Genomic DNA, 18,107 nt, shown 5'->3' with positions numbered 1-18,107 from the left:
GACATAGGCTAAATGTGGGCTTACCGATCTTCTCTAAGATCATACCTTGTCACAGTTAAAACCGACTACTGGCCTTCTTATAACTTATCTCTTAAATTGGACTTCTGGACATTTAGTGGAGATTTCTCTTTTCCTTTACTACCACCAAAACCAGAGTTTGTGGTGAGAGAAAAAAAATATGGGATAAAGTTTACATTTCAATTGAAGTGTATTTAAATTGGATGAATTATTGCAGCACTTAACCTATAAGATTAAAACATAAAAGCGGTACACTTTCAGCTCGTCAGAAAGCAATGACAGGGTATTCTGACTCATCCTTCTATACTTCTTTTCAATTAATGGCTTAAACCAAAAAACTCTGACCACAAAGGAAAAACTTGTCTGTTCCATTTCATTTGGTTTGTCTCCTCAAGGATGTTTGGAGAAACCTGTTTGAAAAGCCAACCATGGCACTCAGACCATTTCAGTTCTTAAAAACATGTACCATCCTAATACCATTAGACACAGAGCCAAAATTATTATCATACTGAGCATATACTTATATTCATAAGTAATGTCAAACAGTATATGTTTTACATTCTACGTATTAGTCCCGTGCTCTATTTTATTAGTGAATGCCACACATAATGAGCTTTTCCTTGTCTTCGTATCCATAAAATTTATCATTGAACTTTTGTTAATAGAATAAGGCTGGGTTGTCAGCCTGAGACTATAGTTGACAACCTCTGTTGCCATATTTTTTAACCCTCACATTTTTTCAGCAACGATTTCATGAATACATCTCATTCCTAAATGATGACATCATGACTAGCATGAAGCTTTCCTAAGGATAGAGAAGCAAGCTAATTTTTTCAAGTTCTAGAAATTTACTCAGGCTATCATCATAGTCTTTGACAAAGGATAGTCTACCCTTTAATCACTTATGCCTTAAGGGTGGTTCATGTTTTCCTCATTCCAAAAAAGGGTGGAAGAGCATTTAGAAAAGAATTCATCATAGATATTTATTTCCATCTTTCACATTAGGTAACTGATTGAGGCTATAAAAATGGTGATTTTTGTTGCTGTTGTTTCATCATGAAACTTTTAAACCAGCAGTCCCCAATCTTTTTGGCACCAGGCACCAGTGCTCCTATGAGAATCTAACTCCTGATGATCTGAAGTGGAGCTGAGGTGATGATGCTAGTGTTGGGGAGCTGCTGCAAATAGAGATGAAGTATAGCTAGCCGGGTCCCTGCTCACCTCCCGCTGTGCGGCCTGGTTCCTAACAGGCCACTAACTAGTACCCATCAGCGGCAGGGGTTGGGATCCCTGCTTTAAACAAACGAATGAAATATAATCTACTTACTCTAAACAAGTGGCCCAATTTATTTAATGTGTTGAGACTAGATGATCACTGATATGGATTCCTCTACAAGACAATTTTTAAAGAGGTAAAAATTTGAAGAGACAATGAAATGTGAGTAGAGAACTTTTTTTTTCCTAAGGAATATCTTTTGTCTGTGAAGATGATTCAGCTGACTTCAGCAAAGATTTTCCATTGTGTTCTTGTCAAGGATACACTGGATCAAAAGTCAGGAGTAACTCTCTCTATTTCTTGGGTTGCTCAAGTAACCTCTCAGGCCTCAGCATTCCCATTTGTTAAGTAAGATAATAAAGTGATACTGGATGCTATCTGTGGTCACGTTCTCATTTAAAATTAAACTAGTTAGGCTTCTTGTGGTTGATATTTTGAGAAAATTGGCTGGAAATCGGTGTTCATTTCTGATAGAAAGTTATAACCAGAACTGTCCTTAAAGAGAACAAACAGCAACAGAAGGCCTTGGGGGCACATTTATGCAGCCTAGCTTCACAATCTTCTAATTTCAGAAACTAAAGATAGTAATGGCAACAAAAAAAACTCCTTCACTCACTGATGTGTACATAAAGACAACTCTCCCTGTATTTCATGATTCCCACCAGTCTTCCGACTACTGGGGAGGAGAGTCTATGTGGACATGTGATCTTTAAGGTGAATTTCTCTTCGAATGATGTATGACAAAGATCGGAACCCAAAAACAAAGGAAACAGAAACCTCAAGTAAAATAAACAAGATTAACGGAAATGGTCTAGTTATTTTACGGGTGAGAGTAGAGAGGAAAACATCTGATAACCACAATAAAATGAGCACAATTACTTACCTCTCAGAATTGTTGCCCGATTAAGTGATATGATGCAGGAAAGATATGCAGAATAAAATCTGGAATATTCTAACTGCTCCCTAAGTGTTACTCTGTATGGGTAACAAACCCTCTTTCCAGTCATATCTCTAAAACCATTCATATCCCACCCCAACCTCATCCCTATGACAGCATCCTAGTTCCTGATCTTCCAGTACTTTTTCTCAGATCCTGTTCTAGGACTAAGTCCCAGCGTTAATTCACTTACCGCCTCTAAATCCTTCAACCCCTTCCCCCTCAAAACAACCCCCCAGGCCTTGTCTGACACAAATGGGTGAACTATACAACACTAAGATGAGATGCTACAGTTTATGCTAGTTGTGTACTTTATGAAAGCTTGGACTAATTTTTCAAAAAGAATCTTATTATAGTGGAAGAAAAATTTTTTTTAATTGTTGCCTTGTCCAATAAATAAAATATTTTTAAATGCTGTCCATATTTCTTTGAAATTCACTTTTCAAAGTTGACCTCAGTAAAACATAGCACACTTATCAAAATCAATTTCCAGTACTTTTCAAAATGTACTTTTGAAATACATAAGGGATAGAATGTACAATAAACTATAAATCAATTCTTAGTATATTACTTTTTACTTAATAGACCGTCAATAAAAACAAACCAATGAATGAATTCTTAGGCAATTATGTAGAACAGGATCCGAGATTGTTCACAATGGTCTGCCTTTAATAGATGCCATTAACATATGTCCCCCAGGAGTTCTATAAGTGAATATGTCCTTAAAACTACAAAACATTCATTTCTTTGCTTTACGAATTAATTTGACAAGTAATTAATGAGCACCTATTATGTCTCAGGCTTTGGCCTCATCACTGGGAATGCTGTGGTGAACAAGATAGAAAGGGCACTTGCTCAAGGGAAGCACCTAAGGAAGTATTTAAAAAATGGGTAGGACGAGAATTCTCTAGCTGAGATTTACATCATGCTGACTCCTTAAAAGAAAAGAGATTAATCTCAAGTTAAGTGCAAAATCAAATATAAACAGCATTCTGTAAGGATGGAAAACTACCAATATAAAAATCATGTGTTAATATCTATTCATGGATTATAAAATGTTACCTGCTCCTTAAATGGACCTCGAGGGAAGAAATTCGTTGTTCTGTGAGATCATCTAGTCTCGAACGTACTTGCTTTTGGCTTCTTTGACAGCAACATCTCTTGTTTTCTTCTTCGCTTCCTAGCATTCTCTCTGGCTGGCTCTTTTGCTCTGGCTTCTAAACATGCCACACACAAACACATCTGTATTTTCTCAGACCTTTGCCCTTAGAAGGCTCCTTCTCCATAGGTGCTTTGTACATGCTCTTTCCTCTTCCTGAAACTTTCTTCCATCCCTCTGGCCTGTTTAACTTTCACCCATTCTAGGAACAACTGCTTCTTTTTTAGAGCGCTTGTCACAATTTCAATATTAAATTTGAGCAATTATTTTATTAAGATTTGTTTCTCACCAAAGACTGTCTTTTTTGGTCCACTTTTGTATCTTCAGCGCTATCCATCATGAATCCTGGCACATAGTCAGTAGATGCCTAATAAGTATTTGTTGAATGACTGAGCTAATGAACAAATGAATGAATGACTTCTGAGAACTTTGGGGACAAGTAATTCTTTACTTTTCTTTTTCTATTTTTCGAATTTATTTATTTTAATTCATTTTAAGTATACAATCTCGCCAATTGCTCCCTCCCTCCCCTGACCCTCCACCTAGCCAACGTATTAATGCAAACTGTATTCCCTATGCCGTGCTCCCCATCCTTGTGCCCTTCCATCAGCTACTAATTTGTACTTCTTTAACCCTTCATCTCATTCTCCCTGCCCTGCAACCTCCCCTCTCCTCCGTCCGTCTCCAAATTGTCCACTATATTTGTGAGTCTGTTTTTGATCAGTTTGTTCTTTTTATTCCTTAGATTCTGCATATAAATGAAATCATATAGTGTTTATTGTTCTCTGACTTAAATACCTTCTGGGTCCATCGCAACAATATCTTTTCTCATCCCCTTCCTTTTCACATGTAGGGGTCTTGTTTTCTTATCCTTTCAGCCACTCTATCTTTTGGTAGGAACACTTAATTCTTTTCCATTTAAGGTACTTATTGATAAGAATGTAGTTGTTACCATTCTTTATTACTGTTTTTGGTACATGTTTTTTCTTCTTAAAGAAGTCCCTCCAACATTTCCTGTAATACTGGCTTGGCGGCGATGAATTCCTTTAGCTTATTTTTGTCTGGGAAGCTCTTTATCTGTCTTTCAACTCTAAATGATAGCTTTGCTGGATAAAGTATCCTTGGTTGTAGATCTTGGGTCTTCATCATGTAAAATATTTTGTGCCAAGTCCTTTTGTTCTGCAGTTTCTTTTGAGAAATCAGCCGCTAGTCTTATGGGTGTTCCCTTATAAGTAATTATTTGTTTTTTTTTTTCCCTTGCTGCTTTTAATATTCTTTCTTTGTATTTAACCTTTGGCATTTTAATTATGATGTGTCTTTGGATCCCTGATTTTTGGAATTCTCTGAGCTTCCTGGGGTTTTATGTCCATTTTCTTCACCAGGTTAAGAAGTTTTCCATCATTATTTCTTAAACAGCTGTTCAACATCTTGATTTTCTTCACTTACGCTGATCGGATGGATATTTTGACCCGTACTAGTGTCCCATATGCTCCTTAAATTATTTTTATTGTCTTGGCCTGTTATCTCTTGCCTTTCTGATTGTGTGTCCTTGGCTTTCCCGTCCTCCAGACAGGACGTTTGATCCTTTTTTTAATCCGCTTTGTTTATTCCATTTAATATACTTCTCATCTCAGATAATGTGTTTTTCATTTCAGACTGGTTCTCTTTTATAATTTCCATTTCCATTTTTATGTTTTTATCTTTTTGTTGAAGTTCTCACTGAATTTATCTACCCTTCCCAAAGGTTCATTGAGCATCTTTATAACTAGTTTTGAACTCTGCATCTGTTAGATTACTTGACTCCATTATATCTGGAGCTCTGTTCTGTTCTCTCATATGGTTTCTGCTTCTTTGTCTTCTCATTTTGGCTGTCTTTCCGTGTCTGTTTCTATGTACTAAGCAAAGCTCCTAAGTCTTCCGGTCTTATCAGTGTGGATTTGTGTAGTAGGTGTCCAGTAGCACAGTCCTGAGAGGAGTTCAGCTGCAGTCCAAATTTAGCCCAAGCCTCTACCCCTCTGGGGCCACCTGTTAAGATTCAGCAAGCAATCCACAGATGCTGTGCTTACAGTTGCCTCAAAAGGCCACACCAGAAACCGAGGTCAGCTGCCTCCAGTGTGAATCTAGGCACTGCTCAGCAAAGAGCACCTGACTCATTGAGGATATACTTGGATATGGCCTGGGTGGGGCCACAAGTTGGGGGAGGTGAGATTTCAGGGAATCCTCTGGGCTGAGGGATCTTTGTTATCCAGCTTGATGACGTCACAGCTATGGCCGCACTGTGTCTGCGCACTGGGAGTGGGGAGGTCCCAACAGGAAACAATGGCTACTGCTGGCACTTCTGTGCAGAGTGAATATCGCCTCGGCCCTCACTCCAACAATGTCTCCCTGCAAGTCCCTGGTGACCTTTGCACACAGCCAAATGGGCACTGGTGCTCAGAGTGAGCAGGTCCACTGAGAAAACCTTCTCGTGAATATGGCCCCTTTAAGAGTCTTCTGCCGCTGCTGCTGCCACAGCCTCTGTCTTACTCAGCCGCAGGAGACCAGGCAGCCCCACATCCTCACCCCGTCCTACCTTGCGCTGTTGTGGGTGCTTTCTTGGATTTCTCCTTAGCTGTATAGCTCATTTATCTAGATCCCAGGCAATTTTTCCTTGATGCCTCTCTTTGTTTCCATCACAACTTTGATTTGGTCGCCAGAAGGATGAACGGAGCCTCTATGATCTACACCATTTTTTCTCCTCTTTTTCTATTGTTAATGTTATTGTAATAACTATTAAAATGATATCTTGAGTCAAATTTGCTGGGGGGCTGTTCCTAACCTAATCTCAAACATGACGGGCATGTATTAGCATATTTGTTGAAATGTGAGATGGGCCTACCAAGAACTTCTAGTTTAATTTTGGCACAAGAACAGACAAATAGGCTAATGGATTTTAACTTAGAATTCAGGGAGAGACCAGTGCATAAATGGGAACTTAATATCTGATAAAACTGTTGGCAGCATACACCACTGAGAAAAGAAAAAAATTATCTAGTGGTGGCATTGGGAAAACTGGCTCATAGTTAGAGAAAAATAAAACTGTCCCCCTACTTAGTGCTCCATACAAAGTGGCCTCCAGATGGGTTAAACTTTCCTGTGATGATGAAGACATAAAGTTAATGGAAACAATATAGAACAACATCTACATGACACGAGTAGAAAGAGATTTTTGAAACAAAACCCAAAAAGCATATACTATACAGGAATAAAAGATACATTTGGTTACATTAAAATTTAAGCTTTCTATTCAACAAAGGACACCATGAATAAAGTTAATAGACAGATGATAGATTGGAAGAATACATTAGTTATAGCTAAAACAGACAAGGGAATAATATCTATAACATACAAGGAACTCCTACACATCAGTAAGAACATGACAGGAATCTCAACAGAAAAAAAAAAAATGGGTAAAGATATCTCCCAAAAAGATATACATATATATGACCAGGTATTTTACAATAGAGGAATCTCAAAGCCTACAAAGTATATTTTAAGAAATCAGAGAAGTACATGCTAAAATCATAAAATATTGGACTGAAGAAAAATAAGAAGCCGTTTCTCCCTTGTCAGAGTTATTCCTTAATTAAATCTAACTCTCCATCTCCCCATTTGCTACACTTATAGTTGACTATGGCTTGAGATAAATACATATCCAAATTCAGGAGTCTGACTTTAAGGCCATGATCAGTATCTAAAGCAGGCCTTGATTCTGCCCTGCGAGCGTACTCTGTTTGTTTGCCTAGTCCACTCACTTCCCCATTCTCCTCAACAATATTTTCATACCTCCTTATCTCTGCCCAAACCTCCTGTACATCCTCCTCTATCCTCACTTTCCATTACTGATTTATCTCTCTAGTTCACGGAAAAAATAGAAATTATCAAGGTGAATGTCTATAAATTTCCCCACACCTATCCACCTGCCTACATCTGTACCACATACACAGCTTTTCCTTTGATATCATGGAAGAACTGCCTCTGTTTATGGCTAAAGTCCAGTTGGGTGTTCATTTCCATCTTCTTCCACTCAAGGACATTGCTCTAGTAATTCTACTCCTTCTTTCCTACTTTATCAATTTAATCCCTCTCTATCTTCTCCAAGAATATATAAACAAAACTAAGCTACAATTAAAAACCCATCAGAAATCTCTACCTCTCTATATTTTATTTCTCTCCATACCTATGACACCTCATTTCTCTGTTGTCTCTTACAGAAAAAAATCTGGGGAAAGTTATTCTATATTTACCATCTTCTCTTTCTTTCCTCATTAACTCTTGAACCCCTTCTAAACAGGTTTTCTCTCCTACTACTTCTATTCAACAAAGGACACCATGAATAAAGTTAATAGACAGATGATAGATTGGAAGAATACATTAGTTATAGCTAAAACAATCTTCATTCGGTTTCTGTTTTTCTTTCTCTGCTTCACTGATTTACTCCTCTTCATCTCCATTACTTCTTACTAATGGAATGCCCCAAAACTCAGTTGTTGAACCTTAATTCTGGTTGTATCTCTCCCCCACTCCCTTGCTGATCTCATCCAGCCTTCTGACTTTAAACACCATCTCCATGTTATTGACTGGCAAATCTAAAGCTCTATGGCCTCTCCCTTGAACTCCAAGCTCCAACCATCTACATGGAATCTTAGCTTACATGACTAGTAAGCATTGCAAAGTTAATCTTTCCAATTCTGAGCACCTGATATTCTCTATTAATGCCCATCCTTTAGTCTTTTCCCTTTCAATTAATGGCAACTCCATCCTTCCAATTATTTAGGCTGAAGTATCTTGTAGGCTTCCTTGGCTCTTCTTTTTCTCTTATATTCCAAATCCAACCTGTCAATCCAATCCTATAAACTCTTCACCTTTAAAATATACCTAGAAGACACTCCCTTCTCACTGTCTTCATGCAGTCCAACCCACTGTCATCTTTTATCTAAGTTATTCAAGAAAATCTTTTAAGTGATCTTTCTACTGCCAACACTACTTTCTTCTGTCTATTTTCAACCCAGCAGCCAGATCGCCCTTAATAATAAATAAACTGGATCATGATGTTTCTCTACCTAAACTCCTCCAGAATTATTCCAAAATAAAAGATTTTTTTAAATGTCCTCCACGGGTTTCTCATCTCATTTAGATCAAATATAAACTATTTCCAGTGGTCTCCCGGGCCTTCCACACTCCACTGTGTATCTCTCTGACTCCGACTCTTACTACCCTCCTGCCACACATTGTGCCGCAGCCATGCTGGGCTTTCTAGAAAATGCAGTCAGTAAAACAAAAACCTGTTCGGTACTTCAAATCTTTTCTAAACTTTTCAAGGGATTTACTTAAAACGCAGCAACCATCTTTAAAATCTTCCCCCTCCACCCCTGTGGCTAACCTTCTCAATATCTTTCATACGGTTTGCTGTTGCTTCCTGAAATTTTAAACGTAACTTTTTTCTATTTCTCCCTTTCTATTTCTCAATAAACTAAATAAACTAAAGTAAACCATCTCATTCTCTGAGCTCTTTTTCCCTCCATCTCTTCATTCTTCTCTTTCTCTTTTTTATACCAAATTTATTGAGGTATAATTCACATCCTCTTTCTCACATTCATTTTATTTCTCTCAGTAGTAATTCTCACTAACATATTACTGATGAGCTTGATTTTCATAACAAAGACCTAAAGCGTAGAGTCGGGGTGAAGAGTGGGGGAATGAGAGGGAGGAAGGAAAAGTATTTAAGGAGTAATTCCTAGCCTGTCCACACTGAGCAGAGGAAAGGAAAGATGCTTTCAATATTTATACAGAAAAAAGCAATTATACCTCTTGTTAGATAAGAAGCTAAATAAAACATGGTTCTTGCCCTAAATGAGCTTCCAGTGTTGGAGATGGATTAAATGGATATTAAGTAATAAAGAATGGGAAGTGAGGGTAGGAAACATCAAGTATGTCATGTCCTTTCTTTCCAACTTTGAGACAAGAAGTATCTTCCTGGAATTCCCACAAATACTTTAAAATTTTAAAATTTGCAAAACTGAACCCCATTACCTTGTAGTTAAGTTTCATAATATTCCCACTTACTCAAGAAAAAAGCCCGAGAGTCACCTCAGACACCCTCTCTTGGCCTCACCTCATCCCACCAGTCTCCGGGTTCATTGCGGTATTTGATCCCTCATCTCTCATCAGGATCATCTTCACTGATCTTCCAGTTTTAAACTCCCTCCAACCCATCCTCCATAACAGTGGTTTTCAAATTCTGTTTCTTAGGACTCTAGTAGTTCTTGTGTTTTGCTTGTTTTGTTTTGCTATAGGTTGTTTGTTTTTGAGAATCTGTACTTCAACTTGAACTAGAATGCCTCTTTCCATTTTACTCGGGTAGACTTCCCCATGTAGGGGAAAGCACTTCAAGTCTTCTGTGTACACACAGGCTGTGATATGCCTCTGCTATTTAGCTGACCTAGGTGTTGTAATTTACAAATCTGTCTCCTCATTAAGTTTTTATTCTTTGTATGCTCAGATAATTGCAGAATTCCAGGTTTAATATGTGTTTGAACAAAGAGTGGATGATATCGTTAGTAACAAAGATAGGGACAGAAGAAACGTGCTAGCTTAGGAAAGAGTTAAATAATTTGCTTTTGAAGACACTGAATTTGAGATTTCGGTAAGCCAGCAAGCTGGAAATAATTAGCAAGCAATATGGATCTGGAATTCAAGAGACATCCAGTCTGGAGGTGCAGTCTTGATAATTACCAGTATGTGGATAGTAAGGGCAACTCAAATTGAAGCAATCTGTCTAGTTAACCCATTGATTCTGATGTGGAGAGGATCGCTTTGATATAAAAAATACCGTGTTGTGTCTTCCTCCTTCCCACAGACATTTACCAGCTGAAGATTAAAATTTCCATTGTAGAAGAATATAAATATGTAAAATATTTAACACAAATTCATAGAGCATATTTTTCTTTAGTATTAAGAAGCTATAAACATTTTTTCCATTGTATTATGGATATGAGGAAGTCATTTCAAGAGAGATGTTCATTGGGCGATCATTGGTCAGACTTGCATTTAAATCCTGGCTCTATGAAAACCTTGCAGTCTGATCCTGTTTAAGTCAGCTAAGTTCTCTCAGCCTCAGTTTTCTTGTCAGTAAATAGGAATAATAGCACCTAAACTGAGAAGTATGTTATTAATATTTTCAGTGAGATAGCATTTTCTGAACACATTCTGTAATACTTGCACATAGTTGGTGCTCAATAAATTTCTTCAACATTTATTGTTTTCCCTCCAATGCCAGGCACTGTTCCAGGCATGAAGATCCCTGCTCTGGTAGAGTTTACACTCCAATTCGGGGAAGGAAGAAAAAGCAATAAACAATGAACATAATGAGGAAACAAATTACATTGTATGCCAAATAGCAACATGATCCATTTTATTTTGGAAACTCACATAGTGCAAGTAATCACAAACTTCATTGCCTGCAGAGGCCAAAAAATAATCAAAATAAATGTCAGTTTGGTTGAAAATAACATCCCATTGTTATTATTCTGCTTTTGAAAAAGATAAGAGTACAGAAAGTATCTCTTGTCTCCCCCAATCTACATTCAGAAAACAATAAGTGGCAGTTGAGAGCCTTCCTATCTGAGACATGAATGGCAAGTTTCAAAGGACATTGGCATTGGCAGAGGGCACTGGGAAAGCCACTTGTCACTTCCAGCCAACTAGTGGCTTTTGGGAATATAGACTCACTGTTACCAGATCTCTCAATTAGTCAAGTGACAAATTTACATTTCAGTTGAAATATTCTGATTTTTAATATAGAAATTTATTCATAATTTTTTTCAATTGTAAAAGCTGCCTTTCTGCCCCATCCCCACTGCCCCAGCCTGAAGATGTGATCAGGCTTTAATCTCTGAAAAAGACTGTTATATTTATGTGACTTTAAAAGTTGTTTTTGCTTTGCAATATTTTATAAAACTTGACAAGTAAAAGAACATATTTTTCTACTATAACCATACAATCCCTTAACTATTATATATATAAGGAATAAATATTTTGCTAAGAATCATATTTATCTGGAGCAGGGTAACACTGTTTACGAATAAGAAACAGTATTCCTCCTGCATATTTGCTCCTGGATTGCATCATATTATAATTAAACATCTTCTTTAGTTACAGTGCCCTGATTTTGTTCAGCTGAAACATTATATTTTTCATTCTTTCTTACAGATAGGAATGGATATATGACTAAATTCTCTCAAGGGTATGTAGGCAGAAGTTCTTAGAGTAAGCTCCTGGAAATGTCTTCTAAAAAAAAAGTCTTCCCCCTTCCTCTTTTTTATTTTTTTAACCTGTGGTGACTGAAGTTGCATTAATCACCTTGTGATTGTGAAGCGATTTGTACAAAGGACGGTTGAGCAGAAAAAGTGAAGGCTCTCAGGACACTGATGATGTTAAGAAGCTTCCAGATGAGTCCAAGACTCTGAACTAGTTTTATATTAGTGAAAATAAACTTTTATCTTGTTTAAACCACTTTATTTTTTTCAACCAAGTAGTCTGATGAAAGTCCTAGACAATTCACTGAGATTATTTTTAAAATAACTTTTTATATAACCTCTAATATGGAAGAGCAGAGTTCCAACTCAGTTAATTAACATATGGAAACACTGTTTGTCATACAGAAGAAAACATTAAATTATCTTCTTTGTCACATGCTGAAACTTCTGCGATTTCTTGTGTTTGTTAAACTAATCTTTACTTGTTTTGAAGTCTATTTGAGTTGGAATAAGAAAAGTTTTAGATCATGATGGAAATTCATTGAATTAATAGAAAAATAAATTTTATTTACTTTTACTTATCTACACATTAGTTAACGGAAAAATGAGAACATGACTCAAGCTATTAGCATGCAATCAAATATGGAATCTCTCAGACTTAAGGGAACACACCAATTTGATCACACAATTCATAGGAATAGAGGATCAAGTGGTGGAAATAGTATATCAAGTTTTAAAATGTGTGTCTTTAGGGAAAATGTTTTCACTTAAAATTTTAACTTAATGAATCAATTAAATACTAAATGTCATATATATACTAAAACAAACAAACAAAAACCTTGTCAAGCACAGGTATGAGAGAGAACACAATGATGACTAAAACATCATCTCTGCATTGAAGAGCATTATAGTTTTGCTGATAAAACCAGTAAATAAAATCCTTTCAATAGCTAAAGAAATTGAAGTAAATGAGATTCAATGACTGGTTAAAGATCATACAATAAGTTAACAGAAGAATTCAGGTGTCCTCACTCCTAGATGCTTTGCTTCCAAAAGTCAGGCTTCTGACTTTAGAGAGGATGGAAAAGAATTTTTTCAAGTGCCTCAGAAAAGGTATGCTTTCCTTGATTTCCATGAAATAATTATTACTTCATTTTGCCTTGAGACTTTTTAGAAAACACTGAGATATCTTCTAAGATTTTTTGAAATCTTAGCCAAAAGAAAAGGAGTTCCCAAGGCAGATTAAGTTTATTGAATCATTACTTACCTACATCAACTATTTCTCTTCTTATATAAGATTAGATTCAGCTATATTTAACAGAAAACCTAATGTTTCATTGCTCAAATATGCAAAGGTTTATTCACTCAAGTAAACAAGTCTAAGTTCAGGAAATCTAAAGTAGGTTTGGGGGCTCCACAAAAGAATACATCAGGGATTCAGCCTCCTTCTATCTTTATGCTCTACTATTCTCAACAAATGGCTCATGGCTTCCGATGTGAATCATCACAAGATGGCTGCTTGAGCACCAGGCACTTAATTGTGTGTTCTAGATATCATGAAATATAATTGAGGGAAGCAAAGCAAAACAAAACAAAACAAAAATATCTTTCAGCTAAATTAGTTCCTTTAAGGCAATTACTCAGAAATCTTATATATAGCATTTCACTTGCTTCTCATTGGCCAGAATTGAGATATGTTGCACTTAGTTCAAGGGGTTTGGGAAATAATGGTCTCTTAGCTAGGCACATAGCCACTCTCAGTAAAATCAGAGTTCCATTTCTAAGAAAGATCAAGGGTAACAGATAGTTGGTAGACAGCCAGTGGTCTCTGCTACAACCCACGAAATACCAATGAACATGTGTTTGTCAGTGGTGTGTCTTCTTAATATTTAATTTTAAATATATTTAATATTAAAACATCAATACCAAAATATTTAATACTAATAAATAATATTTAAAATATTTAATTATTATTTATATTCTGTTATATATTTAATGTCAATTAATAATACTTTAATATTAAATTAAAATATTAAAATCAAAACAGCTCTGAAAATTTGTCTTAATTTTCTTCTACCTGATTTCCCAATCTGAAACAAAAAGAAGACATCATGACAGAATATGGTTACTTAGTATAACACAACTGGTTCTGACAGGTTCTCAGCCACACCTATGATACTCAAAGTCAGCTACACCCAGAAAAAGAAAATGTTAGAAATATACATGATAATAAGTGGCTTAGTAACAAAACAATACATCAAGACAACTATTTGCCAAAATGATCTCAGGATACTGTGTGTTGTTTAAACTATCAGGGTTATTTAGATTGGTTTTTAAACATAATTTGGTAAATTTGTTGGATAAGTCTCACCAAAAGTAATTAATGTCAACATGTGATATTTTTAAATTACAGATTAGCAAAACAAATGTACTAAGTAAGGTGTCGATGAAAATGCTATTTACCTAAATTTAATTACGTATCATCTTGTACCCTCCAGTACATGGCATTGTTAGGTACAAAGTTCACACAAAGTCAGTTATGCAGATACATAAGAAAACAGAGTGGGGCTTCTACTTTGTGAGTGGCGAGAGGCAAGGCGGTCTTGAATTTGAGTACCAAGTGAGCTAGAACTAATTCCCCTATCATACAGTGGCTGTATAGACCTGCTTCCTGAGGCTACTTGTTGCTTGAGACTACCTGCGTCACTAACTCTAATCAGCTAATTGTGTTGTTCACCTATTAGCTTTGTAGCTTCCTCTCAGGAAATCCTCTGTACAGGGCTTATCAAAGTTTCATGTATGGTCTTGTTGAAATGCAGATTCTGATTCATTAGGTCTAAACTGGGACCTCAATCTACTTTCCTTACAAACTCTGTGGTGATGTGAACAACAGTGAGTAGCAAAGAGCTTGTAAGACTAAGGTGAACTTGATGGGACATCAGAACATGTGGTGAATCTCACCCTCAGACTTTCTATTTGATGAATCTGCTGAGGAATCCCAGAATTAGCTTTTCTAACAAGCTCCAACATAATGCCAATGCTGCTGATCCAGGAATCACACTTCAAGAACCACTGATTTAGAATTTCAGTATGGATCTCAAAGAGGTGAGAAATATGGAGAGTATAGAACAGTAACCTATCCCTCAGGTAGAATACCTACTGGTGATGAAATATCTTTGTGAATTTGGATTTTAAATTTTACATTAATGAACTATATAAATGTCATCCACCCTTAATTCCTAAGTTGTCTATTCATTTTAAGAGAGACAAAGCCAAAACAAGGAAATATTTTCATTTCCACTTTAGATTAGAGAGTTCCTTGTAGTTTTTCTTGAACTATACCTGGCAGAAAATCATTCTGCACGAATTTTTGGTATGAATTCTAGGTAAAACCTCAGGTATTTCATAGTAAATTCTGATTTTTTTTTAATTTTAATAATTCCATGCTATTGCATTTAAAGTTCCCAAGCATGGGCAAATAAAAACATTACACAATTACAAGTATTCATTGTTGCACCTTGACGACTAAATTTAAAAAATTTTGAGATCCTGTGTATTCTTGAGCCAAATACAGAGGAGAGCCACACTTGTTTCTAATTGTTTTTTTCCTCCAAAGTTAGGAAATAAACAACTTCTAACTCTGCAGATTGGTGTTAACAAAAGGCATTTTATTCCTATCGATCAAAAAACTTACTTTAAGAAGTAGATATCTTTAAATAATTTGATTTATCTTTGCGAAATGTATATCATGAATCTCCACACATTTGTTTTCATAATGCTTCTTATACATTTAAGTTAGTCTATTTATATTTGAAAATGGTTATTATTTGTTAATAGTAAAAATTCAAGGTCATGTGATTTTTATTTTTTATGCAATATACTATCTTTTCAAAGTGTTTATAAAATTATGCTTTTTAAAATTTTATTGGGCCCTACGAAATATACAAGTCTATTTATTCTTTGCAATGCTTTCTCCTACTACAGTTTTATTTTATTTTCCCTACATAAGTAGAATGACAAATGCAGTTTGGGCCAAATGCAATGTTCCTTCACGTTTATTAGAAAAGCAGACAAAAGAGACCAGAAGCATACAGCAATAAACACTGTTTGTTTGATTACCTTAATCTAATCGAGAATTTTCAATCAGTAGAGGACTTTTATATCTAGCACAGCATAACAATGAAGTTAGCTTTTCTTATCTCTGATAATAAAAATCCTCAACTCTAAAGCATCTTTTGTGAATATTTTTCAAATAACATAGCATATTCCATTTTCTAAAAGTTGACATATACATAAATATCAAGTTTTATAAAATATTTTTAATAAACTCAAGAGTGATTACAAGCTCAGTAAAGTTAAGAAAGTATTAACAAAGTTCATTTGTAATTATTATATCAATCTTCACCTATTTTGATGTTCCCATATAATTTTTTTCCATAAAATAATTTCAAATCTGAAAAAAGATTAAAAAATTTAGTTGTATATTTTCTCTAACTATTCATTTAATTATAAAAAATAATTTATAATTATTAATTCATTAGCAATTAACTTATATGAAATAATCCATAAAATACAATGTTTTATTAACAAACTAAATTTCTCAACAGACCAGTGGAGTTTCATAAGTTTCATCACTCATACAATTAACTTTTATTTTGAGTGTAAACAGAAAACAACTTTGAATTTCCTACATAAATCAAAAGACAGTCATAGTTCCTCTGTGAGATATATTTTAATCATACTTGAAAACATTTTAAATAGCCTAAATTGCTTAAAACAAATTCTTTTCCCACATTTTTCTAATAATCTTGGTAATACTTTTAGAATGTCTTCTCTTGCTGACCAAGAAATCTTCCTTTGGCCTTTAATTATACTTTTTAATCAGACATAAATTTTCTCTTCCATATTTAAGCAAATTTAAGAAATGTGAAGACATAAACAAATACAAAGAAATTAATGTTTGGTTAATAAATTTTAGACTCAAAAAACATTCTGCACCTACATTTCAAAATATAACAGCATGATGATGTATTTCCAAATTTTTACTATTACATTTTAATTTCAAAATTGCTATCATTGTCAGAGTAATGTGTATGTTAAACAAAAAAGTTACATTATCCTCCAGAAATTATTTTCCTCACAATAGCTATAAAAATCATACATTGTGAACAGCTTATAAAATAAAATTTTACTTATTAAAACTGCTTTTTTATTCTGTTCTAATATCCAATTTCATATCAAGAAAAGCCATATTTAAAAAAATATCGAACTCTTCATGAATTTATATGTCATCCTTGCTAATCTTCTTTGTATTGTTCCATTTTTAGTATATGTGCTGCCAAAGCAAGCATATCAAGAAACACTTTTAATTGGAAACTGCAAATGAGAATAAGACTAATCACAAAATTAAAAGAAATAAAATAACCACTATTAACTAGTTCATAGTTATATGAAAAAAGAGTTTTTGTTGAATGAGGAATTTCTATGTGATATATGTTGTTATTGTTTATAAATTTATAGTTTGGCACAAAAGGTGATTAAAATATTATTTAAATATATGGTTTCTTTCTAAATAAATAAAATGCGGTATCCTATTAAAATGTTATGCATTTAAAATTATTTGCATGTGTTCATTCATCTATCATTCAACAAATGTTTGGTAAGTGTTCCTTTTACAGATTTCAATTTTTAACATATACATGCCAGATACTCTTTATTTCTGATTTTCCATTTTTTAATAGTGATTACTAATGTCAACTGAATATTGAGTTCCAATATGGATGATCATTCAGCATTTTTAAAGGGCTAAGCATTGTGGGTCAGGGTTGCATGCCTAACGCCTGTGTCAAACTAGAGAGAGAGTTCTTAAGAAGATATTTATGTTTTAAAAAGGTAATAGTACATCATGATGAGCAAAGAAAACGTATTTGTGAGCCTAAGCAAACCACTGGCATCAAGGTTGCAATTCTTTCATGGAAATCCTCTCATGTCGTCCTTATACAATCTCTGTGGCTGAAATTGCTGTGAGGTTGTTTTGGTCCGTGTCTTTCTGATAATCCTAGCTATAGGTACCTGAGAATACATTCACATGGGCAGAGATCCAAGGACTGAGCTCTGAAGGCTCCTGAAAGTAAACACTGGGAGCACCTGCGCAGGGTGAAAAGTATAGTGAGAAATGACCTATTACGTATCATGCACCAAAGAATACTTAAAAATTCTTCAATACATAGTCACTTGGGTAGAGGAAGCAGTTCTCTGGAACCAAAGACAATATTTCTAAAAGCATAATTCCCCTTAAGATTTTGAAGAAAATGTTTAATTTTCATCTAAAATAAAAATTCATTTTTTATTAGCTTCTACAGTACCCAGCTTTCCCACATACTCTTCCATAGCATACAAAGTAACATAAATTTCCAAAGA

At 35.0% G+C, this 18,107-nt stretch overlaps 1 protein-coding gene and 1 pseudogene across 1 annotated transcript in view; both read right to left on the bottom strand.

Annotated features, from left to right (window-relative positions):
- The window catches only part of DSC2 (desmocollin 2), a 32,610-nt gene extending 28,883 nt beyond the window's left edge, over window positions 1-3,727 (bottom strand). Inside the window, exon 1 of the mRNA XM_011362580.2 lies at window positions 3,680-3,727. Coding sequence (XP_011360882.1) covers window positions 3,680-3,727 — 48 coding nt within the window. The remainder of the gene's footprint in view (window positions 1-3,679) is intronic.
- A 13,217-nt stretch (window positions 3,728-16,944) lies between these two features.
- Window positions 16,945-17,034, bottom strand: LOC111741720 (annotated as a pseudogene).
- Window positions 17,035-18,107: the final 1,073 nt, after the last annotated feature.

Source organism: Pteropus vampyrus, unplaced genomic scaffold (assembly GCF_000151845.1).
Source record: "Pteropus vampyrus isolate Shadow unplaced genomic scaffold, Pvam_2.0 Scaffold3, whole genome shotgun sequence".
Taxonomy (NCBI): Eukaryota; Metazoa; Chordata; class Mammalia; order Chiroptera; family Pteropodidae; genus Pteropus; species Pteropus vampyrus.
This window is presented reverse-complemented; position numbering and strand designations above follow the sequence as displayed.